General features: G+C 36.4%; 2 protein-coding genes across 2 annotated transcripts in view; one reads left to right on the forward strand and one right to left on the reverse strand.

The window, feature by feature from the left end:
- LOC128215969 (A disintegrin and metalloproteinase with thrombospondin motifs adt-1-like) overlaps positions 1-12,367 on the forward strand; it is a 33,330-nt gene extending 20,963 nt beyond the window's left edge. Inside the window, exons 11-20 of the mRNA XM_052922568.1 lie at positions 866-1,039; positions 4,114-4,284; positions 4,502-4,672; positions 5,101-5,271; positions 5,507-5,677; positions 6,004-6,180; positions 7,542-7,697; positions 8,823-8,978; positions 11,330-11,462; positions 12,026-12,367. Of these exons, the coding sequence (XP_052778528.1) occupies positions 866-1,039; positions 4,114-4,284; positions 4,502-4,672; positions 5,101-5,271; positions 5,507-5,677; positions 6,004-6,180; positions 7,542-7,697; positions 8,823-8,978; positions 11,330-11,462; positions 12,026-12,233 (1,688 nt within the window). The 3' untranslated portion in view covers positions 12,234-12,367. The remainder of the gene's footprint in view (positions 1-865; positions 1,040-4,113; positions 4,285-4,501; positions 4,673-5,100; positions 5,272-5,506; positions 5,678-6,003; positions 6,181-7,541; positions 7,698-8,822; positions 8,979-11,329; positions 11,463-12,025) is intronic.
- Positions 12,368-14,179: 1,812 nt separating this feature from the next.
- LOC128215809 (caprin-2-like) lies at positions 14,180-19,930 on the reverse strand. The gene is made up of 4 exons (XM_052922413.1): positions 19,738-19,930; positions 18,232-18,334; positions 15,731-15,847; positions 14,180-14,526 (listed from the first exon to the last, which is right to left on the reverse strand). The coding sequence occupies exons 1-4, from the start codon at positions 19,894-19,896 to the stop codon at positions 14,213-14,215; spliced, it is 693 nt and encodes a 230-aa protein (XP_052778373.1). The 5' UTR covers positions 19,897-19,930; the 3' UTR covers positions 14,180-14,212.
- Between the last annotated feature and the right edge of the window lie 3,907 nt (positions 19,931-23,837).

Genomic DNA, 23,837 nt, shown 5'->3' on the forward strand with positions numbered 1-23,837 from the left:
ATAATTAAAACAAACTTACACTCTTTTTTACCATCCTTTTCAAAAATAATTAAGTCGAATTGGGTACGGTTACACACTAGTTCCAGATACTGCGTTGAATGGGTATCAGCCAATGAAATATGGGTTACACACATTTTAAAGCAGTTAGTATATATTAAGAAAAAATCTTATTGGATTTAAAGGGCCTGTCAACCACTATCGATGTACCACACCGGGACTAAACCTGAGCAAACAGTATATCTACGGCGAGAAAATCGGCGGAGCTCTGTTGATCAATAACTTAAAGGGGCTGCATTCCGTATGATTAAATAGTGAAAAAAAGGGAGAAAATTGTCGAAAACTGACATAAACTTGGTATCAATGTGTACAATGCATTGAAACTTACCAACTGAAGTACCACATAGCCGTACTAGTAGCGATTCCCGAAATTCGCCAAATTTGTGCTCCGGTATAGCGCCGGTAAGCCAGATCGGTTAGGTTTGACAGACCCTTTAAGAAGAGGACTCACTCGCTTCGCTCGCATCGCCCTTTCTAAATAATTATTAACTGAAAGTAAAGATGTGGAAACGTTTTTACAATTAAAAGCCGAAACAATTTAGGATTTCAACGAAATATCGGCCAATTTAACTCCATCGCTGTTCACGACTTTTCGCATGAAGGCCTCCAATTTGGCTGACGGAAAACTCAAAAGAAGATGACATCCCCAATGACGGAGCATGTATAAGAACCTTATTTTTATTGTTAATTTCGTGTAAACACTGTTTTCTCAGCAACTAAAGTTTCAGTGCAACCTGACTAATGCCATAAGGATTGTAGTTCATATTGCAATATGTAAACCGTTAGAAAACAATTTCGATAATTTAAGTTGATGGAAAATGGAGCGGATGGGGTGTATGGTCTGAATGCTCCGTGTCGTGTCTGAACGGTACCAAATCCCGCAACCGCACCTGTGACAACCCCCCAGCCCTGTACAACGGTGCCGACTGTGTAGGATCCTATACGCACGTCGATGTGTGCAGACCGCGGGATAACTGCGATGGTAAGTATTACGTTTATGTAATGGATAGGCACGCCATTAGGCTTCGTAAACATGTCTTCTCAGTACAAATCTCACAACTGTACCTGGTACAACGGTGCCGACTTTATTGGGTCAGATACGTGGTTAGATAAGGCCAGAATTTGTGCTGCTTTTGGTAAAACCGCAATGGTAGATATTTAGTCTAAATCGTGTATTCCGTAACGGAATAGGGAAGCCCTTACGCTTGGTGACTTGTCATACTTGTCTACTTTGGACGAAAACACAACAACAACTAATCACTTCTGAAAGTAATTTTGTACTCTTTTGGTTGAAACGTATTTTATGTAACTTTTTCATAATGTTTTCAGGCTAGCCTTTGTTAACAAAGCAAATGACATTTCAAAATTCTGTTTGCAATGTTTTCCACACGTACTGGTTCAAAGACTAATGACCTGCACCAGTAACGTAGCACGTGATATACTCCAAGGCTTTTGATCTTGGAACTTTCTCAAAATACACATAGGCTGTAAGATTGAAAGCTAAGAATGTGCAAATATTACGATTGGTAGAGATTCGACATCAATTGTTAAAGTAGTGTATTTCCGCTTTAATGTACAATTAAAATAGAACAAAATCCATAATTCAGCATAAACCAATGAACAAGATTTGCACCAAATTGCAATGTTACAGTAATCACATACTATTAAAATGCCAAGTATGATAATATTGCTTTCAATAGTGTTGAGTGGCAAGTCTTTGCAACTTCACTTGTTAATACTATATCATACATGTCCGTACACATACCAAACATGTTTAACATGCTTTAACAAATGAATAAGAGGCACATTGGGTTTATTACTTCACATTTTCATCAATAAATAAGAAAGTTATTGATAAAACAATACGATTGAAAGCGGTTAACAGAAAATGAAATCAATATATAAAGTAATCACAAAATTATATGTTTACAGAGTATAATCTTCAAGCTTGCAAGTAATTAAAGAATCAGTTTCATGGCTTTTTCTTCTGGAATCTCTTTTAATAGCTAGGATAACGTGATACTCTGAAGTGTAATATTTGGGTGGGATAATCTACAGTCACATGATAAATTATACCTTCCTCTTCTATTTTGTGAGCTCGTCATACACACATACTAGGAGTTTTTTGGTCTGTTACCCGAGCAAAATGGTCCCTCCCTCATTCAAAAATGACTAGTTAAAATAGTTGGCTCGTCACATAAGCTATTGGAAAGTCGGTCACATATTGCGTAAATGTTCATGAAAGGTTCTATTGATAGGAACCACAAGAAAAATGCAGTTGGATCTTTCGAATTCGTATTCAAACTAGTCTTTGTATATGTTTTCAGTTCAACTTCAAGGCTCTCTGTGCTACGGATAATAGTAAATAATTGGTCATCTGACTGAAAAAGAATATTAAAAACATACAAAGTTGCAGATACATTGGTTTCATGACTAAAGCATTATATATCTCTGACCTAACGGTTTACAATAGGTATTGCCATTAGTTATTCACTGTACATGTCTTTCCATGCCGGTAGAGGACAGTTCATTATCGGTTACTTCCTTCCTTAGTGTTGGACTGCAGCTTTCATTTGCATAAAACAACCAAAAATATCAGTTACGGTAGATTAAGAAGTTTTATATTAGTATTTTATTATAAAATTTATCTACGTTGTAATAACAATACAAAAAGAAAAATGTTACTTTGCAGACCAGGCCACATCTACCACCATTTTGCGAACGCTTTCTAATGCTTAAATAAGGTCATTATTTTCGCCTTAGTAAAACATCTTAAATAAAGCGTTCATGAACATGACTGCAAATGCTTATTCTTCAACTCTTTGGGTGCTTCTTAGAACCACCTGAGTGGATATTAAACATAGCCGTTATATGGGAGGATTGGGTACTAGCGACATAACTGTATCGCACTTGTCAGCATCCTCCGGCCCTGTACAACGGGGAAGTCTGTGCGGGATCAGATTCAACCAGAATTGTGTTCACTGTGGGATAACTACGCGGTTTTGTTTTATATTTCATAAATACTTAGAAGAAAATAAAACAGAAACAAGTACAGTAGTCGAAAGTTTAAACATCAACCGCGCTAAATGGCGCAAGTCAACGCCAACGACATAGAACACAAAAACAAACAAATGCAAACCATGAATCCTGTATCATGATTTACTTAAGAAATTCGACGATTCAAATTCTTTCCTAAAACGACATGAATTTACACTGATCTTTATCTATATTTTCATCGACAGTTATATTATACATTTTGCTTTTTAAGAAATTACTATAAAAATGCGAATCATTGGATCAAGGACGCTTTGCAAACGCAAATATTGGACGTATCTCTTCAATGTTCTAGACCCCGAATGTCTCTGATTCTTGTTGTAAATGACCACTGTTGTGGGTAGTAATGTCTCTGGCCCAGGTTCATTTCGTCATTTGTTTGCATTATTGAGTTATGACCTTTGAACATGATGTTCACGCTTTCGGCTGCTATGAAAGTTGTCGAGCGAACTACACGGTACTCTCACAGTTTCAGGTTATACTTGGTGAACGTTATAGCATTGACGAGTAGTCGTCGTTTCTTATCTGTCCACTGGTCATCTCGTCTCAGAGTACCCTTGAACATATTATTAATACTTAAGCTACGTGGAACGAACTTTTCCCAAGCACTACTCGTCTGCAGTGAAAACTAAGAGTTACTTTCCTTGAACTCATGAAATATTTATGATTTTGTCTTAATAATTGTCAATGTTATTTGTCTTTGCGGAGTGCGCGCGTATTTATCCCTTCTGTAAAAGCTTTCAATGTTTTAACTGTTGATTCTAATATTCAAATTAAATGTCTTGACCGCAAAACTGCCAAAATATTTAAAACAATTATAAAGATCAGATACTATTGTGATTCTCGTTTGAGACATTTAAAAGACTTACAGCTTTTGACCGTGTACTTATGGGGGGGAAATAAAAAATAATTTGCAACGCTAAAAGATCGTTGTATGCAGTACGACGTTTAGACTTATAGAACACCTTTTACGAAACTTTTCTCACGGCGTACATTTTTCAGTCAATGGTGGGTGGTCGGAATGGTCGGGTTACACACCGTGTGATTCCACCTGCGGAACTGGTACAAAAATGGCCTTCCGCGGTTGTGATAACCCACCAACACAACACAATGGGATGTACTGTCAAGGGGAGTTCTCCAAATCAGCATCCTGTATTGTGAAACCATGTCCAGGTAATTAACTGTATATTGGGATTATAGAACTAGTATATTTAATAGTTTTGTTTCTCTAAATAAAGATTGGTTTTCTTTATAAACCTAATTAACAACAAACTCTTTGTAAGTTAGTTAACTAAAATAAAATTTATGATATGATAGCCTTTTTATTGACTATGTTTGATTAAAGACTATATTTATTGTTAAATGCTCCAAATTGTTTGCATATGTGAAGTGGACGGCGCTTGGAATTCTTGGATGGAATGGGGCGCATGCTCAACCACTTGCCAAACGGGGTTTAGAATCCGTTCACGGGTATGCGACAAACCAGCAAATGCGTACGGTGGGAAACCATGTCCCGGTTCATTCAATGACAACATTACATGTTTTGAAAGGGAGTGTCCAGGTTCGTCCTATTGTTAAGCCTTATAGCTCCTCATAGATTGATTTCATAGTAATTGATGGCGTAACTTGTGAATAAATTTTAAAAGCAATAGTCGAATGCCCACATTTCGAACTCTACGCGATTGTTAATGCCAGAGCGTTCTTAAAATTATGAACAAAGCCTTTGTCATGACTTTTCAAATTAGCATTACTATAAGCGTTGTCTTAGTACGCGCATGTAGTTAGATACTTTCTGTACTTGTACCTGTCATTAATCTATTCCATAAAAAACAAAATGTATGAGAATAAATACAGTAAATAACAAGGATCTATCTTTCAAACCATAAAGAAACAAGTCAAGTATTTTTTTCAGTCTGATAATAAACAGATCCTCTTCAACATTACGTATACTATAAGCAATGTGGAGTTGGTCAAATTTGTATATTTTAGTTGACGGTGGTATGTCTGATTGGAGTGAATGGTCAACTTGCTCCCTTTCCTGTGGAAATGGAACCCAGATACGAAGTCGGACCTGTACAAATCCCACACCCATGTATGGCGGTGCAACCTGCACGGAAGATAGTACCCAGGACCAGCTATGCTTAGTTGTTAACTGCCCAAGTATGTATGAAAGGATTGAGTGATTGTCAAATAGGACCGAGTAAACATGAATTTATAATATAGCTGCGCCATTCCTTATATTTTTATTAAAGACGAATTAATGATACTTGGTGAATACTTTATATAAAGTACAAATGGAATAAATACACAAATACAGGGATGGAATGAGAATGTGCAATGCTTCAGTCTTTTAATTTACCTAAACCTAACCATATACCTGCCTTTATCCTTTTAGTCAATGGTACCTGGTCGGATTGGGCTGCATGGGGCGCGTGTGACGTCACATGTGGAAACGGAACAATGACAAGAAGTCGATCATGTGACAATCCTCAGCCCGACTTTGGAGGAGAGGACTGCGTCGGAAATGAAACTGACGTAACAGAATGCCCAGAAAAGTGTTGTCCAGGTAACAAACAGATATAAGTATTCGACATTGTACGCAATTACATGTCAACTGCAAGTTTGGTTTAACTTTTTCGAGAAATCTATATGTCATACATTATACAATGAATAAACTGTTAATTTTATTGACATTTCGGCAGTTACGGTTTATATGGCCGAGTATGAAATTTACAAACTTTAAACAATTATATTTCTTTAATTATTGCTTTTCCAATTGTGTAAGTTTCCCAAAGGAAAGGGAGTATCTAGAGTATATGCTTCATAATGCAATGTAACAGCCCTAAGCATGTTGTGTGTTATTGTGTTACTGTAGTAAAATAATCTCAATAGTGGACGGAAACTGGGCATTATGGTATCCGTGGTCGGAATGCCAAGGCGACTGCTCTAAGGGAACTCGGTCCAGATTTCGGAACTGCAACAAACCACTTCCATTTTGTGGAGGCAATCAATGTGATGGTGAATTCAGACAAACTGACGAAATTTGTCTTCCTATTGGATGCTCGACAAGTAAGTAAAGATTTTTATTTAGCCCACTCCAGTAAGAAGTGTTCCGTGAACAAGACGGAGTGGAGGGGATGGGTTGAATAAATTTCTACTTTATAACCTTAAGGCCATCCATGTGTGATAAGTGCAAAAAACGTTGACTGGTCCGATATCATATCATATACTAAATATCCATTTATGTAGTATACATGTATGATTTGTCACGAGTCGTCATATTATTAACAATTGAATTCATTTATTTCAGGAAAATTCTAAGTAAGTAGGTCATTGGCGAGCTTACTAACATATTTTCCGGGTGAATTGAATAAAATTGTATATTATATGATGAATAGTGGCTGAGTCGTATGATCACATGCTTTTTTCGGTACAACAGAAATAATAAAAAATATCTTCCTGCTTCGATGGGCCGAATACCACACACTGACAAAGCAATGAAACTTCCCGCGATACATGCGTTGTAGAAATGTAGCAGCCGGAATAATTTAAAACAATAAATAGATCGATTTTAACGATTTAATTCCTTTTATAAGTAAAATGAATTTTGAGATGATATCCAGTAAGAATAACAAAATAAATAGTATACTTTAAACTCAATTTTCTTTCTTATATTTTTTATGTCACATTGTTATATGCTTATGACGTAATTTCCGGTCAAAATACAGTAATTGACGTTCTGGGAATATTTTATTATGAAATCAAGAGAATATATCAATGTTTTCCTCCGATGATTTAAATGGAAAATGAGCTGCTTTATTCAAATAAATATTTTATGATTTAAACAGGATTAGAGAAGAGCGCATGACTTGCTGGAATATTACCAATTAAGCCATCATTGTTTTCTATTTAATTGTTCATATTAACCTGCCGCTGATAATGCGGAGTCAAATTATTATATTACACATATACAATAGAGGAAATATCGACAACAAGGTAAAGCATGAGATAAAAAACGATAGTTCTGCGAAACATATACGTCTAAAATCTTACCTTGAAAATATTCTGCATTGGAGATCGATCACAAACCACATCTATATTTCAAAAAAAGCAGTGTCAGTTTGAGTTATGGAACTTGCAACACCTTCAATGTCAGTAGCGGATCACGCGGTATTCTAGCTAAAGAACACGTTGAAATTTGTTTATGTTTGACATACTACGCCAACTAGCGTTAAAATATAGTACTTGTTTAAACATGCCAATTATAGGATATGTCTCCATCCAAGTGTTTTTTATAGGTAAATGATCCAAGAACCTTCATTATTCATCAAACTTTAATGTACTTTCGGCCTTTTGATTCGTGTCCGCCCATTGAATATTATTGATCATAGCACCAACAACTACAAATGCACCTATTACTACTGACACAGCTACTTCGGCTGGACCTGACTCTACAGCAACAACATCTGCATCAGGTGCTTCAACAGCGATCTCATCTGTCACTGGCGGTTTGACTGATACGACAATAGTGGCAGCGACAACAAAGACATCTACGACAACCGTAGCAACAACAACAACGCCTGCAGGTTACTTTCATGTACTTTCCTGAATTGTAAATTAATGCAAGAACGCAAAGATTGTCCGGTTAGCGCAGTGGTTAGCGCACTCGCTTCTCACCAAGGCAACCCGGGTTCGATTCCGGGGCGCGTGTGAGTTTGGATTGTGGTCACCAAGCCGGACAAGTGGGTTTTCTCAGGGTACTCTGGTTTCCCCCACAACACAAGACCACATTATCGCGCAACATCATGCCAACAAGAGTGACTTAGTATATGCTATCATAGCTTTCTTCACAATCGTTGTAAAATATATAATGTTTAAACGAATGCAAGAATGAGTTTGTATTCTTCAGAAATTTTAATTCTTGTTTTGACAATGACAGTCTGTTTATGTCTGTCACATTGTGATATGCTTATGACGTAATTTCCGGTAAAAAAAACAGTAATTGACTAACGTTCTGGGAATACTTTATTATGATACCAAGAGAATATATCAATGTTTTCCTCTGATGATTTAAATGGAAAATGAGCTGCTTTATTCAAATAAATATTTTATGATTTAAACAGAGATTAGAGAAGAGCGCATGACTTGCTGGAATATTACCAATTAAGCCATCATTGTTTTCAATTTAATTGTTCATATTAACCTGCCGCTGATAATGCGGAGTCAAATTATTATATTTCACATATACTATAAAGAAAATATCGACAACAAGGCATAGCATGAGATAAAAAAACGATAGTTCTGCGAAACATATACGTCTAAAATCTTACCTTGAAAATATTCTGCATTGAAGATCGATCACAAACCGCATCAATATTTCAAAAATAGCAGTTTCAGTTTGAGTTATGGAACTTGCAACACCTTCAATGTCCCTAGCAGCGGATATCGCGGTATTCTAGCTAAAGAACACGTTGAAATTTGTTTATGTTTGACATACTACGCCAACTAGCGTTAAAATATAGTACTTGTTTAAACATGCCAATTATAGGATATGTCTCCATCCAAGTGTTTTTTTATAGGTAAATGATCCAAGAACCTTCATTATTCATCAAACTTTAACGTACTTTCGGCCTTTTGTTTCGTGTCCGCCCATTGAATATTATTGATCATAGCACCAACAACTACAAATGCACCTATTACTACTGACACAGCTACTTCGGCTGGACCTGACTCTACAGCAACAACATCTGCATCAGGTGCTTCAACAGCGATCTCATCTGTCACTGGCGGTTTGACTGATACGACAATAGTGGCAGCGACAACAAAGACATCTACGACAACCGTAGCAACAACAACAACGCCTGCAGGTTACTTTCATGTACTTTCCTGAATTGTAAATTAATGCAAGAACGCAAAGATTGTCTGGTTAGCGCAGTGGTTAGCGCACTCGCTTCTCACCAAGGCAACCCGGGTTCGATTCCGGGGCGCGTGTGAGTTTGGATTGTGGTCACCAAGCCGGACAAGTGGGTTTTCTCAGGGTACTCTGGTTTCCCCCACAACACAAGACCACATTATCGCGCAACATCATGCCAACAAGAGTGACTTAGTATATGCTATCATAGCTTTCTTCACAATCGTTGTAAAATATATAATGTTTAAACGAGTGCAAGAATGAGTTTGTATTCTTCAGAAATTTTAATTCTTGTTTTGACAATGACAGTCTTTTTATGTCTGTCACATTGTGATATGCTTATGACGTAATTTCCGGTAAAAAAAAAACAGTAATTGACTAACGTTCTGGGAATACTTTATTATGATACCAAGAGAATATATCAATGTTTTCCTCCGATGATTTAAATGGAAAATGAGCTGCTTTATTCAAATAAATATTTTATGATTTAAACAGAGATTAGAGAAGAGCGCATGACTTACTGGAATATTACCAATTAAGCCATCATTGTTTTCAATTTAATTGTTCATATTAACCTGCCGCTGATAATGCGGAGTCAAATTATTATATTTCACATATACTATAAAGAAAATATCGACAACAAGGCATAGCATGAGATAAAAAACGATAGTTCTGCGAAACATATACGTCTAAAATCTTACCTTGAAAATATTCTGCATTGGTGATCAATCACAAACCGCATCTATATTTCAAAAATAGCAGTTTCAGTTTGAGTTATGGAACTTGCAACACCTTCAATGTCCCTAGCAGCGGATATCGCGGTATTCTAGCTAAAGCACACGTTGAAATTTGTTTATGTTTGACATACTACGCCAACTAGCGTTAAAATATAGTACTTGTTTAAACATGCCAATTATAGGATATGTCTTCGTCCAAGTGTTTTTTTATAGGTAAATGATCCAAGAACCTTCATTATTCATCAAACTTTAACGTACTTTCGGCCTTTTGATTCGTGTCCGCCCATTGAATATTATTGATCATAGCACCAACAACTGCAAATGCACCTGTTACTACTGACACAGCTACTTCGGCTGGACCTGACTCTACAGCAACAACATCTGCATCAGGTGCACCCACTTCTTCCTTGCCCTCACCCTCGTCTGGTACTGACTCTGCTGCTTCGACCATAGCTTCAACAGCGGTATCATCTGTCACTGGCGGTTTGACTGATACGACAATAGTGGCAGCGACAACAAAGACATCTACGACAACCGTAGCAACAACAACAGCGCCTGCAGGTTACTTTCATGTACTTTCCTTAATTGTAAATTAATGCAAGAACGCAAAGGTTGTCCGGTTAGCGCAGTGGTTTGCGCACTCGCTTCTCACCAAGGCGACCCGGGTTCTATTCCGGGGCGCGTGTGAGTTTGGATTGTGGTCACCAAGCCGGACAAGTGGGTTTTCTCCAGGTACTCTGGTTTCCCCCACAACACAAGACCACACTCTCGCGTAATATCATGCCAACGAGAGTGACTTAGTATAAGCTATCATAGCTTTCTTCACAATCGTTGTAAAATATATTATGTTTAAACTAATGCAAGAATGAGTTCGTTTCATTTATTTTGACAATGACAGTCTGTTTATGTTTTCTATTAATGTTGCACCATGTCGTGAGGTAATAAATAAATAAATATTGTAATAAGCAGCTTATCATTTTTGTTTAGCCACATTGTATTCGTACGTTTACAGATTGACGAGTCATGGGCACCGCACTACTTCAGCGCATAAACATAATATATTAATACTCTATAAAGAGTTGATATATATCTGTTATGATAATTAATGATACATTCTATGTTTACATGCCAGTATATTGACATCTGATGGACAAATAAGCTTCTATTTAGGATTATTTAAACCCAAAAACCAAAAATGATCCATCCTTAGACCCCAAATGTATTTTCGATATTCACTGACCATTCTAAAGCGGTTACTTTTTTAAAAATCAATATGTCAATGCTGTTTATGTAATACGTATGTGTTTATTGCCTTGTGTCGATATGTAAACATATACTACAAAAACAATATAACAAGAAGGCTTTTTTGGTCTTGCATAATTACAAAATATATAAAATTTAAAACAAAACATATTTGCATTTACTACTTTGTTCGGTCATTTATTTTTTTGTATAAGTAAAAGTTTAACATTATTACGATTAGCTCTATGACTTGCCAATCATATTTGTCTTTCAAATATCTTGAAATTTGGCCGCTGCATTTTCCTGCAGTTTAAATTGTTTTATTAAGGTATCAGTTGTACCGTGTGCAACAACGTTCCCCCACTGTGTTTCCAACTGCATCACGTCGCTTCGTGCCCGGAACCATACTGTATTAACGAGGTAACCAATACCGCGGACGGCTCCAAGACCATCAGTCGAAGGTATGGTGAAATAATTTATTGCAGGAAGAGTCTTTCATAATTGGAATAACCGAAAATAAAATATCCGGCTCACGAAAGGGTAAAATAGAACGCTTGGGGAATATATGTTTCCGAGATATGTCGAAATGTACCGACGCTTTCGAAATCGTCTGATTCTTTGAAGAGAAATTGTGGGTCGGGTACCATAATTGGCGAGCGCTATTCAAATGTACTATATTACATATTGTGGAAAACTCAACCCATTGAGATATTCTGGTAAGCACAATAAGACCCATCTGCTGTTACTCGTATTAAGAACAGTGACGTTTCTTTTAGCAATTTTCGCCACGATACTAGGTAGTGGAGATTCAGCTTGTGAACTACTACAAAACAGTTTTAAATTGGTACCTCCTTCTAGTTGATATCGGTATACAATGTTGCCTTCTTTCGTGCAGTTAAAAAGCCATATGCGTTTCTGTTTTATAAAACGTAAGGTAAATACGTCACACCGCGTCTGATGTGATATAGTTTGTCATTTCACAAAGGGCACAACAGTGTATCCCGTTTTGCTTTACTGTTATCAGATGCGGAACGCTACGTGAATGTAACTCTGACTGGTGGCACACAACAAGCGACGACCCTGACTGCCAGACGTACAATCCTAACGGCAACGTTAACAAATACATTCACTGTACGTTCTGTTGCACGACGGAGAACTGCAACGCTGACGTTGTACCCAAACCTGGGACGCTTTATACGCCACCCGATGATGAGGTCGTTGACGTGAAATAAAGCGAAATCATTCTCATTATTTATAGCACAGGTCATTGATTTTGTTAAATTATTGGTGTTAGTTGTTACATTTTAATTTTGTTGAATAAACACATCAATCCATTTCAGCTAAATGGTGATGGAATTCATCATAAGCGGTGTTGTTATGTATTGAGTTGCTATTGCTCTGTCTGAACTATTTCCATACACATGTACAAACATTCGATTTGGTCCAATTTCTTAAATAACAATTAAAGGGATCGTTCCGAACTTAGTTCACATTGTTATTTAGCTATCGCTCCTGTTTTATATCTTGAGTTACAATCAAAATATTCTTTAAATTAATTGTTTGTAACAACGCTATATTTCCAGGAATGTATGCATGTGTATGCATTCTTATTGGTGTATTTTAACCGTGACAAGTTCGTAACGGGATGGGAGACATAAATATTATTAACCACAAAAAAGTGAAATGTAATCCCATGTCAAAGCTTTATTCTAAATACTAGTTCGTCAAAACGACCGGTACTATATACAAAACAAATACACCAATAACAATGTATAAACATGTATGATTTCCTTGAAATTTAATGGTAAAACAAACAGAATTAATTTCAAAAATGATTCAAAAATAATTTGATTATAAGATATAAAACATGAACCATTAAACCAATGACTTAAAATAACAGGATCAGTTGTTTTGTTGAAAAACATGTAATTATGGTGTGTCCTGGTGGGCTGAAGTGGGTGGGGGCTGGAGGGGGGGGGGGGGCTGCTGGTAAATAGTGAAAAAAGTATTATGCTTAGATTAAAAGCATTTATCTTAACATTGATGAAGGTGAAACGATAGGCTGAGACAAGCCACAGGACCTCTGTCCGAAGTATCATTGGATATATAATGTTATGCTGATAAGCCACGCTTTAGGTTCGGGCGGTTCAACCCGCAGAATAAGCTTTGATGTGATTTAGTTATACCACGTGATAAATTACGTCACAAATGCTACGTCGGAAGGCAATATTTTGCTTCAAATATAGAGCCGGCCCCGCATTCGGTATTTTACTAGAGTTGTAATGAGAGTTTAGTTTTATCAAACACTTCGACAAACCTGTTTCCAAAATAATGTTTTGACAGTGCTCCGTCAGACCGTCGTATTGTGAAAAGGTTTTTCGAAGTGTTTTAAAAAACTAAACTCGCAATCAAACTCTGGTTAAAGACCGAAGGCGGGGCTCTGTAAGCGGCGCAGACTGCGCTATGTTTCATTTAAAATGGTGAAAAAAGTTCTCTTTGTTTAAAGTCTTCCTTCGAAGCAAAATATTGCCTTCCGACGTAGCATTTATGACGCAATTTATCACGTGGTATACACATATTGTTTAAGTCATCATTCGGAGCAAAATGGAAAAGATTTATAACGTAATTCATAACGTGGTATACACACACTGTATATCCGGTCCTGCTAAAATCAACTTAAAAATACTAAGCGCTATTTAGATCTTCTAAGTCCTACAAAGACTGCTTAAAACCACTATGAAATGTTATAATGGAATCAAATAATATGTGTAATTAGAAAGACGCTAAGTTTAAGCTGTTACATGTATAAATAGAAAAGTCTTCATGCGAATCTTTTTTGTCGATGACAGGTCGTCATATCAGCTTGATCATAGAAAATGGGGTCTCTATAAAGGAATTATTTTGATATACATAGTCAATGTTAAAATTGAATTAAAATGGACACAATATAGGTTGATGCCAAAGAAAAATGATAAAAAAAACCCAAACATTATTTGTGTACACAATAAAAAAAATATTAGCGATATGTTGGCGCTTTTTAACAGGGAAATATGTGGCCACGTTACCATTTATTACAATAAACATTATTTATAATGGCTCATCTTTATCTGAATACATTAAAAGTAGTGTTTAGATTAAGGAGCAAAACGCACACAAACAAATAATACCCAAACAAACACAAGTTTACAACTTTAATCAGTATCCATAGAAATTACAACCTATTGACAAGGTGACCCGAGAATGTAGTCAAGAGACCTTCATCTTTGAAAAGCCTGTTGGAATCGCTAATGGAGTGATCGTGCTGTACCCATAGGTCATCGCCGGCCTTCATGTTGAGAGCGACACCATTAGTGACCGTATTTACTTGGTTGTCGTTTCCGGAGCGTAGTTTCACGACCGGAGTGCCGTTCAGCATAATGTCAGCGACGACTTGGTAGCCCGCGCGCGTGGATATGGTAACGTAGAATTGGTAGGTGCCATTGACCGGTGCACGGAACTCTGCGTGTCTCGCATCGTAGGCGTTACCTAAAGAGATACCAAGTATGCTTATTTCTAAATTTACAAATATTTCTACCTGCTGCAAACTAAGCTTGGCTGTTATAGTAAAAAAACAACAATGGAAACCACGGGGACAATACCAGTAGCCAAATAGTTAACAATGACGTTGTTTGACGCACGAGGTTCAAAGTCTTACAGACACTCGATTAATATTGACTAGTCTGCCTTGGAAATAACAGTGAAACGGGGGCTCATTCCTAATTTGCGGTTGGTTTCCTGCTTTGGACATTTCGTCCGTCGTGCAAGTACAGAAAATATGGTTATAATTTAAAGAAATCTTATAAAAACAGGGTTATTAAGTTATCAGGTAAAGTACGTATCTAAAATACGGGTAAGGTTAGCAATCTGTTTCTAATAGATCGTTCATAAATTCCGCCAAACGAATTATCGCATGACCGAGAGGGACAGTGCATCATATCGAGCCAGCGCTTATGCGTGTATTTCCGAAGCATTTGAACACCACTTCACAATGCAACAAACACAGATTACATAGACACAAACATATCTATATGTAAAAAAAAGTATATGAAAAAAATCATTAAAATGGAAGTTTACCGGAGTTTACTCAGTCCTAATTTTGGTGGTGTCCTACCTTGGGACTATCGTCTGTCGTGCAAAAACTGTGAATTTTGCTGTTATCATTGAACAATTCGTTAAAGAGCAGCACTGCATTTCAGCTTCAATACTGTTATGTTCCACGATTGACTAAGAAAAAATTATCAAGTGTTGGCATAAATGTTATGATGTTGCCCTGCTTTGATTTATTTGGTATTATAAATAAGCATTTATTACATGCATGTTTAGTGCAAAAAAAATGTCGTTCATAAGATTCCAACCATCAGTAAGCCTTACATATATAACAGAAATCTCGACTGCCTTGGAGTAAACAGTGCATTTTGTAAAACCGACGCTAAGCCTGTTGTTTATAAGTTGAAGATGAAGAAACACATCCTGTCAATACAAATGGGCTATCATATGATCGATCGTACAAGAACATATCGTACGGTCAAGAATTACAGTTAAATGTGAAGAGAGTGACACAAAATAAAAAGCAGTGTAGCTAGTGAGACTGCAACGAAATGACACAGTCTATATTGTCGCTCATTGTAGTTTACTTAGTATATAAAGTAAAATAAGAGCGTGCGGAACAATAGAAAGGAAGTTCATCTACCTTCGTTGAGGGTGACATTCCGAAATGGTATCGGCTGATCAGCGCCAAGCACGGTGATGTCTTCATCCAAATGAGCAGTAAACGCCACGGCCGTAGTGTTGAAGCACATACATGCCGCTATAAATATAGTACTGTATTGAATACCAAATACGATATTCATTAAAGTATAATCAGTTATATTTGTATTCCATTACTTGTCGGTGCAGGTGTAACATGTGGCATACATGTGTGATACCATTTTCACTTGATAGCATCATCAAACATGTTCCAAATCATTGTTTTCATACTAGACCTGTGTTTCCGGTCATGCGACCATTGCTTGAAAAACCCGTCATACACCCCTATGTAAAATAAGTAACGCGCAATATCCAGTGTGTGTATACCACGTGATAAATTGCGTCATAAATGATACGTCGGAAGGCAATATTTTGATTTGAAAAAAGACTTTAAACAAAGATAACTTCACTAGTTCTTTACCATTTTAAATTAAACAAAGCGCAGTCTACGCCGCTTTCGGAGCCCCACCTTCGGTCTTTTACCAGAATTGGATTGCAAGTTTAGTTTCTTATAACACTTCGACAAACCTTTTAACAATACGGCCGTCTGACAGAGCACTGTGAAAACATTATTTTGGAAACAGGTTTGTCGAAGTGTATGATGAAACTAATGACCTCATCAAATTTCGGAAAAAAAAAACAATTGCTGGGCATTTTAGGCGGCAGAGACTGCCCTTTGTTTCATTTAAAATGGTGTTGTAAATGAAAAGTTATTTTTGATTTAAGTCTTCATTTTAAGCAAAATTTGCCTTCCGACGTAGCATATTGACGTAATTTGTTACGTGGTATACACAGACTGATATCGCGCCACTTCTTATTTCTTTTATTGTGTGATTTATGAAAAATATGGTATGCCATTTCAATAAAGCGCAATCAAATATATAATTATGTATGCAAGACCTTTAATTAAAATTGAAAATAAAAAATCGTAAAAACGCGATTTTTAAAGGAGCTATTTGACGACAATAGTGATTTAAATTACAGTAAAACTGCGATCGCTCGAGGTCGCCAGGGACCGAGCCAAAACCTCGAGGGAACCGATGTTTCGAACGACCCGATTTTCAATTTTCCAATTTGAACTGAAATATATTTCAGTGTATTTTAAGTTTGAAGTTGTTGAAATCGCTTATATGTTCAAAGGTTGACGTAAACTAAATGTAAAACGCAAAAGAAAAAAACAATAAATAGAAATGTTGATTTTAACAAAAAGCACATTTTCGTAACAAGCAACATTTGAATTACATATTGTGGCATTAGTCAGATTTAAGTTTCGCAAAATCAAGGATTGTTGATTGGCGCATCTTGTCGGTTTCGCGAAACTGTTCAATCGTAATGTGACATACAGCTTACAGAGCGTCTGAAGATCACGGTCAGCATCGGCAGTGAATTCAAAGAACCTTCTGACAACATCTAAAGCGTGAACTTCTCGTCATTAACTTCTCATAATTATCACCTCAAATGCCACTAATATCGGTCATGCGTTAACAGTGAAAAACGGTTTTTCACACCTTATCAAATTGCCTTTCAACTGTCATTGCAATTTTTACAACTTGCGAAAATTTTAACACCTAGCAATTGTTTGTTTATCTTGGAACACGCGATCGGGAAAAGGTGTGGAATTATGTCCTCGAGGGAGCCATAAGGTTTTGTGCACGATTTGTGTACTTGGGACCGAGGATATTGCTCGACTGCTCGACATAATTAGGTTTCGATGCAGCGTGGGTATATTTTATATACAAATAGAAGGAAAAATGTTCGGGACCAAGCTCCGACCTCGAGGGAACGCCGGTTCTCGAACGACCGCTTGTTTGAGGGAACGCAGTTTCACTGTACTGCGCTTTATGACGATAGTAAACAATGTTGCACGCGCATACTTGTGAAATGTACAAAGGTGCGTTTTCTACGTCAATTTTTCATAAATTGATAATTTTTGATATGCAAGAAAAAATAAATTCGACTCTCGGGTACGCTGCGTTGCCGGTAACTCGGCAAGCCTCTTTACCGGCTCACGTGCGTGCGCGAGGGTCGGATTTTTCGATCCGTACCGGAAACACATGATTTATACTTATAGTACTGCTAGGACAAGTATAGTATTCTTCGCTTAAAATGTCACACCCATTTTTGTACTGTTTTTATTTTAATTTCTAAAGAATAAATGCTTGAAATTTTGATAATCGTATATTCGTACAAGTAACCATCAGTGGTTAAATTGTTTAAGTGAGTGAACGTTCATGGTTTAATCATCCTTTATTTTCTTACGTAGTTTTCACTGACCATTGCACATTGCACACGAAAACTCAAAACATCACCAAATAGATATATAATGTGTATTGTCATGTAGCGTTATCTTGTTTGTTTTGTGCATGTTTGGCCTTGCTCCAAAAGATTTTGAATAAAACAATAATACAGTTTTAGTTTGTTTATAAATTGTACATCCTTTAATACCTTTCTTTACGGCGATCTTGTCTCGAAGGGTGAGATACGATTCCTGATATTGTGACAACTGACGAGTTAAAGTTGCTCGACCCTCTGTCACAGTTGCCAGCTCCTTCAAACAAAGAAATATATTACAAGTTGATAACAGGATAATGTTTCATTCTTAGCGATGCAGCATATTTGTTTCGATGTCAAACTATGGCATCTATTTCTGCATAATCTGACAAGTCAATGGCCATGTGGCATTTTGCAACCATAGCTCTTTGCTATAAGATTATAAACGTCAATTTCCTGATTTTGTCCTCAATTAGAACTGCCAGCTGTTGGATAGATAGATATACAATAAAACGTAATTCTTGCCATCGTGGTACAAATGCATTGCTATAATAGTAAGTTAAATGAGTGGCCCTTACGTTTTGCAGAAATGAGCTTATACAAATTTGATGCATCTATAATAAATGGAAACTACAGGATCAATCCTAGCAGCCATAAATTTAACTAAGAACCTGTTAAGAAGCACATGGTTTAGTCCTTACAAAAAATAAAGCGGATAAAGTACTAGATTATCTATTACACATTCAGCAGCAATGTCACGATTCGTTCAATTACACTCTTGTGCACAGTGGTCAGAAATTGGCTCAGTGTGAGTATTATTTGATAAGCTCATAGAGTTTACTAAAGAGGTGGGCTTATACCCCTCCCCCCCCCCCCCCCCCACACACACACACGAGGATCCATACATGTACAGTTTGCATTGGTGTTACATGGTACAACAAACGACCATTCAAATCGTTGCCTTTAATAACGCCCTCAAGGACGGCACGGTTACTAACGAATATCTTCGAGCCGAAAAATACTGTTTCTTATCTTTTTCGTAACAAGATAACATTATGAACAGGATTTTAATAATGGATTGAATGAGTACGCTTTGCTAAATCAATTTCTAAACAATAGTGTTATTATGCTTAAACCTGCAGGGTAGCGCTTGAAAACGTAAAGAATGAAACATATTCCGTATGACCATGCCCCGAACCCACTTGCCCAACAACAACAAGATAAAAGCACTCCATGTACTTATAACATTAAAACACAGTTCTGATGTTTACATATTGTGATCGTAATAACTAAAACTAATGTTGTTCTACACATCTTAATGATATATGTATGTTTACGAAGGAAAGAAATAAGACCTGGACTTTTTTTCTTTAAGTTATTTTATCTGAAGTCGAATGACGAAAAAAATTTCTACAATGATTGTTAATTACACTCTTAAGTTTCACAAGCCCGACGTTCCAGAATCATTCGGACATAACCCTATCGATAATTAGCATCATACATTCTGCAACTTAAATGAGCTAAAATGTAGGTTCATATAAGATCAACCAGTTCAGAGTTGCATAAGGAGTAAAGAGATGCCATGGCATTAACTAGTATAAGTTGAAAAACAAAATGGCCTTATCGCTTGCCACTTTGAAACGAAACAGAATATGTAGGTCAATTCAAGTGCATTCTTACCTTGAGCAGCAAAGAGTATCGCACAGCTGAAGAGTCAGTTTGAGAGGAAACAGTCGCAGTCTGGGCCAATACAGAGAACTGTCCAAACACTGTTACTGCCAGACTTATCCACACAAGCCCATGATATAAGGCGTGAACCCCGCGCAGAGACATTTTCATGGCACTGTTGTAGTATGCGACTACGAAAACTATATTATCTCTCTTTCTATATGTATGAGTGACCGTTGATAAGGCAAAGTACTTTCAGCTGTTCTATTATGTATATATATCTTATATTGACGCTTAATTGTTTGATTATACAGTGGAAATTACAAGGACAAGTACAGTAGCCAGAAAGTTTACAAAGATCCTGTAGAAAGAAACAATTCTTAGATGTAACTAGGCGTGGATTACGCAGATCGATGACGGACAGCATATTAACACCCCCCCCCCCCCCCCTTCTGTTTTTATTTCAGAATCGGGATTTTCGGAATAACAAACACTTCGCCCTGTAAAAATTTCAATAAGCAACTACTATTTGAGTATAATCAATTACACGTCGTGTAACAGACATTGAACGAAAGACTCACAACGTAATACAACACAGACAGACCAGACATGCGTCCGCATATCTATATCCATAGATTGTTATCTTGTCATTCCTTAATTAACGTTATCTGTATGCATTATCCCAGTATAAGTTTCTATTTCATTAACGTAGACACCTTTAAACAACATACTCTTAATATAAAGGAATAATATTTAAAGAAAATGAAAAGCCTTCTTCTTCTTCTTCTCCTTCTTATTAATATTATCATTATAATTATTACTATTATTATTATTTATTATTGAGACAGTATTGTAAGTTATGTAAACTTTTGTCTCGTATGAACCGTATTTTTATTTTGTTTACTTACCTATTTGAGCCATATTGTTTATAGAATACCCGTCGTCCCCCGTCTGCAAATTCGTGCTAATTTAAGCACTCTTAAGATAAAGGGTCTAAGCCTGAAAAACTCATCTGCCCCCAATTTATCGACCAAGCCTCTAAGGCTCAAGCTTAGCTCACTATTTTTGTTTTTGCCAAACTTGTTATGTTATTTCTCGTCTTAACGAATGTTGAGACTTTTAAATAAAATTGTTGATTATAATATAAATTTTGTTAGGTAAGATCAATTTTAAGCGTTAAATTTGGCGAAACGCGAAAAAGGTTCATAAACCTGTTACGCCTAAAGTGATATATATTGATACACCATCGAATAAAATATAGGAAATGATTCATTTCACCGAACGACAGTGTCAATTGAGCACTTTGCTTCATTGTAAATTGAATTAATGCGTCTGTGCAAATAAGTATCTGGCACCATTGATTTTGAAATGAATGTGTCGGTACAAACAAATAACTGGACCTTTGTCAATTGCATGAATGCATGCGTATAAATGAGTATCTGGCACGAAAGTCAATTAAGTAAGTGTGTATGTATAGATAAGTATCTGACGTTTCAAGTTTGTTTATATAAACGAAATTACGATATTCAATTTAAACAATTTAAAAAAAATGTCGACGATATTAAAACTCTGAGTCCAAATGAACGCAAAATGCCTTGTACTTGCTTCTAGATAATATTTTGCTGAAAAAGTAAAACGCATCCCGTCGTCATTTTTTGATCACTTGTGTAGCATCGCATACATATAAGGGTCATATTGTTCGGCCTCGTCGACGTCTGCCTCGTCGTCCATGTTGTCACACTATTGTTCGCGCTCTATACATTTGATACCTATCTTGGGTACAATTTTATTGGCATAACATCTCGACTAGGTTCGACCAACATCATTATTACATTATAAGCTAAACCTTTTAGCCACTAAATTGTCAAAATTTGGCAAAATTTACGTTGTCCCCTCTTCTTCGAGGGCATATCTTATACTTTTTAAAACTTTGATTTTAATGGGCATAATATAATGACGCGAATTCGTTAAACGTTAAACTATGTTAATGTTATTCCTTCGTTAAAGGAAACTCAGAAGCTAGGGGATTTCACTTAAGGACGCACAATAGAGGTTGATAAAAAATCGTTCTAATTCTAATGAATAGTCATGTTTTACTTATTTGACTTTAAATGATTAAAACAAAAAGGCATATGAGTTGTGTACAAATTAAAACATGTGAGAAACAATTTTGGCGCGTTTTTCACTTGATAATATAGGGTCGCGTAGCTATTTATTAAAAAAAAAGCATTTATAAAGGCTTATGTTGTTTTAATGATAAAAAAACTGGCCAAAATATCACAAAATACTTACCTCAAATCTCAATCTTAAATCAGTTTACCAGATAACATGAATTTATTAAAAATGGTATATCTAATAGAATATGTTTATCAAAACCTTTGGTCAAGATTCATAAGAAAAAATAATCTATAGCAAGAGTATAGCTTAATGTTTTATGACGATAACTCAAGTAAATTTTCTTGTCTAGAATTAGTTTTCTTTGAAATCTGGACATTTATGATTTTATCAACACATTCTATGAGAAAATACGTTGTAAATATATTTTTGGGCATGAATCTTTCGTGTGCGCCTTTAATAATATAACAAACGCTTATAACGTTTATTTTTTTGCGTTGTGATGCAGCACTTTGTTATTTGCCTAAATCTTTTAATGCATTAAAATAAAAATAAAAATGTTTGGTGTCAACCAATTTTGTGCGCCTTTATAGAATTTATTGTTTGCCAAGTTGAAATATGACAGACAATGGTAACTCGTCGGGGGATTACAAAAGCTCCCATACTGGCAATATTGCAAACCAGTACGTGCTCAATAAGTGCATTTATTAATCTTTTATTGAGCCCGTGCATTACTGTGACACATAAATCTATTCAAGATAGAATACCAAGGTACATAACATTTTTATAGCTAGAAAGGTTCAACTTAAATCGTTGAGTTAATGCAAGAAGGTACCAAAACCTTAATTTTATTGTCGTTCGGTACAATCTGGCTTTCACCCCCGACTCAAAGCTGTGTTGAACACATACTGAATGACTCAGTCTGTTTATAATGGATTAGACACTATTGCTGAGGAAAATGTTGGGGAACATAGAATTATGATAATTGTATGCATACTGTGCATTTTATTATTAGATCTTGCTTTGTTACTTTGCACCTAATTTTAATAGGACTAAATAATGTGGTGTCACAATTGCCATATCATGCTAATAGGACTAAATAATGTGGTGTCACAATTGCCATATGATGCGTGTGCTTATTCTTCCGCCATGGTTAACAATGCGCATAGGGACAGCTTGCTTAAAAAGCCCAATTCTGAAATAAAGCATGAATCAATATGCATAGGGAAATTTTCAGAAGGGCTTATCGATGAGTTCATTAATTTCCGCGTTGTTATGAATTTAAACTCTCTTAAATAATCCATTTACGCTTCAATATCAATTTAATTTTGCTGTTTTTCATTTTACGTTTCTAGAGGCTGAAGTTTACTTATTTCCTGTGTCGATCTGTTTTACACTCGACACGATTGCAAAGTGTGATCTTCTGCACACCGCGTACAATACCTCTTAAGGTACTCGCGAAAAGCCTCCGACTACTGCGTAAGGGGGCTTTCAGTCTCTCTAATCATAATCATTGAATAATTATACAGATATTGTATTGCCAATGGCATAACTTACGGTTATTGTTTCCTTTCTCAAGATTAGTTCAAATATGGCTTCTTCAAAGAAGAGGGTGTATATTGCTTTGCACAAGACGGTTGGTCTACGTCCGTCCGTCGGTAGACCAAAGCTTGTCCGAGCGATAATTCGACAATTCCTGGACCTATGGTCATAAAACTTGACACGAAGATTGGGTATGACCAGAAAATGACCCCTATTGATTTTAAAAGGTCATTAGTTCAAAGTTCAAGTCCACAGTGTCTTTTAACGCGAAAATGTTGTCGAAGCTTGTCCGAGTGATAACTTAACAATGGCTGGACCTATGGTCATCAAACCTGACATGGCGGCTGGGCCTGACAGTAGCTGACTCCTATTGATTTTAAGTGTCATCGGGTCAGAGATCAAGGTCACAGTGGACCAAACTTATCTGTGTGATAACTCGACAATTCCTTGCCCTA

Source organism: Mya arenaria, chromosome 14 (assembly GCF_026914265.1).
Source record: "Mya arenaria isolate MELC-2E11 chromosome 14, ASM2691426v1".
Taxonomy (NCBI): Eukaryota; Metazoa; Mollusca; class Bivalvia; order Myida; family Myidae; genus Mya; species Mya arenaria.

Excerpts from the sequence above, each read along its gene's own strand:
- LOC128215809 (XM_052922413.1), bottom strand. The coding sequence starts at position 19,896 with ATGAAAATGTCTCTGCGCGGGGTTCACGCCTTATATCATGGGCTTGTG. Across the intron at positions 18,335-19,737 it reads GATACTCTTTGCTGCTCAAG|GAGCTGGCAACTGTGACAGA; the intron begins GTAAGAATGCAC and ends CTTTGTTTGAAG. Across the intron at positions 15,848-18,231 it reads CAAGATCGCCGTAAAGAAAG|CGGCATGTATGTGCTTCAAC; the intron begins GTATTAAAGGAT and ends CTATATTTATAG.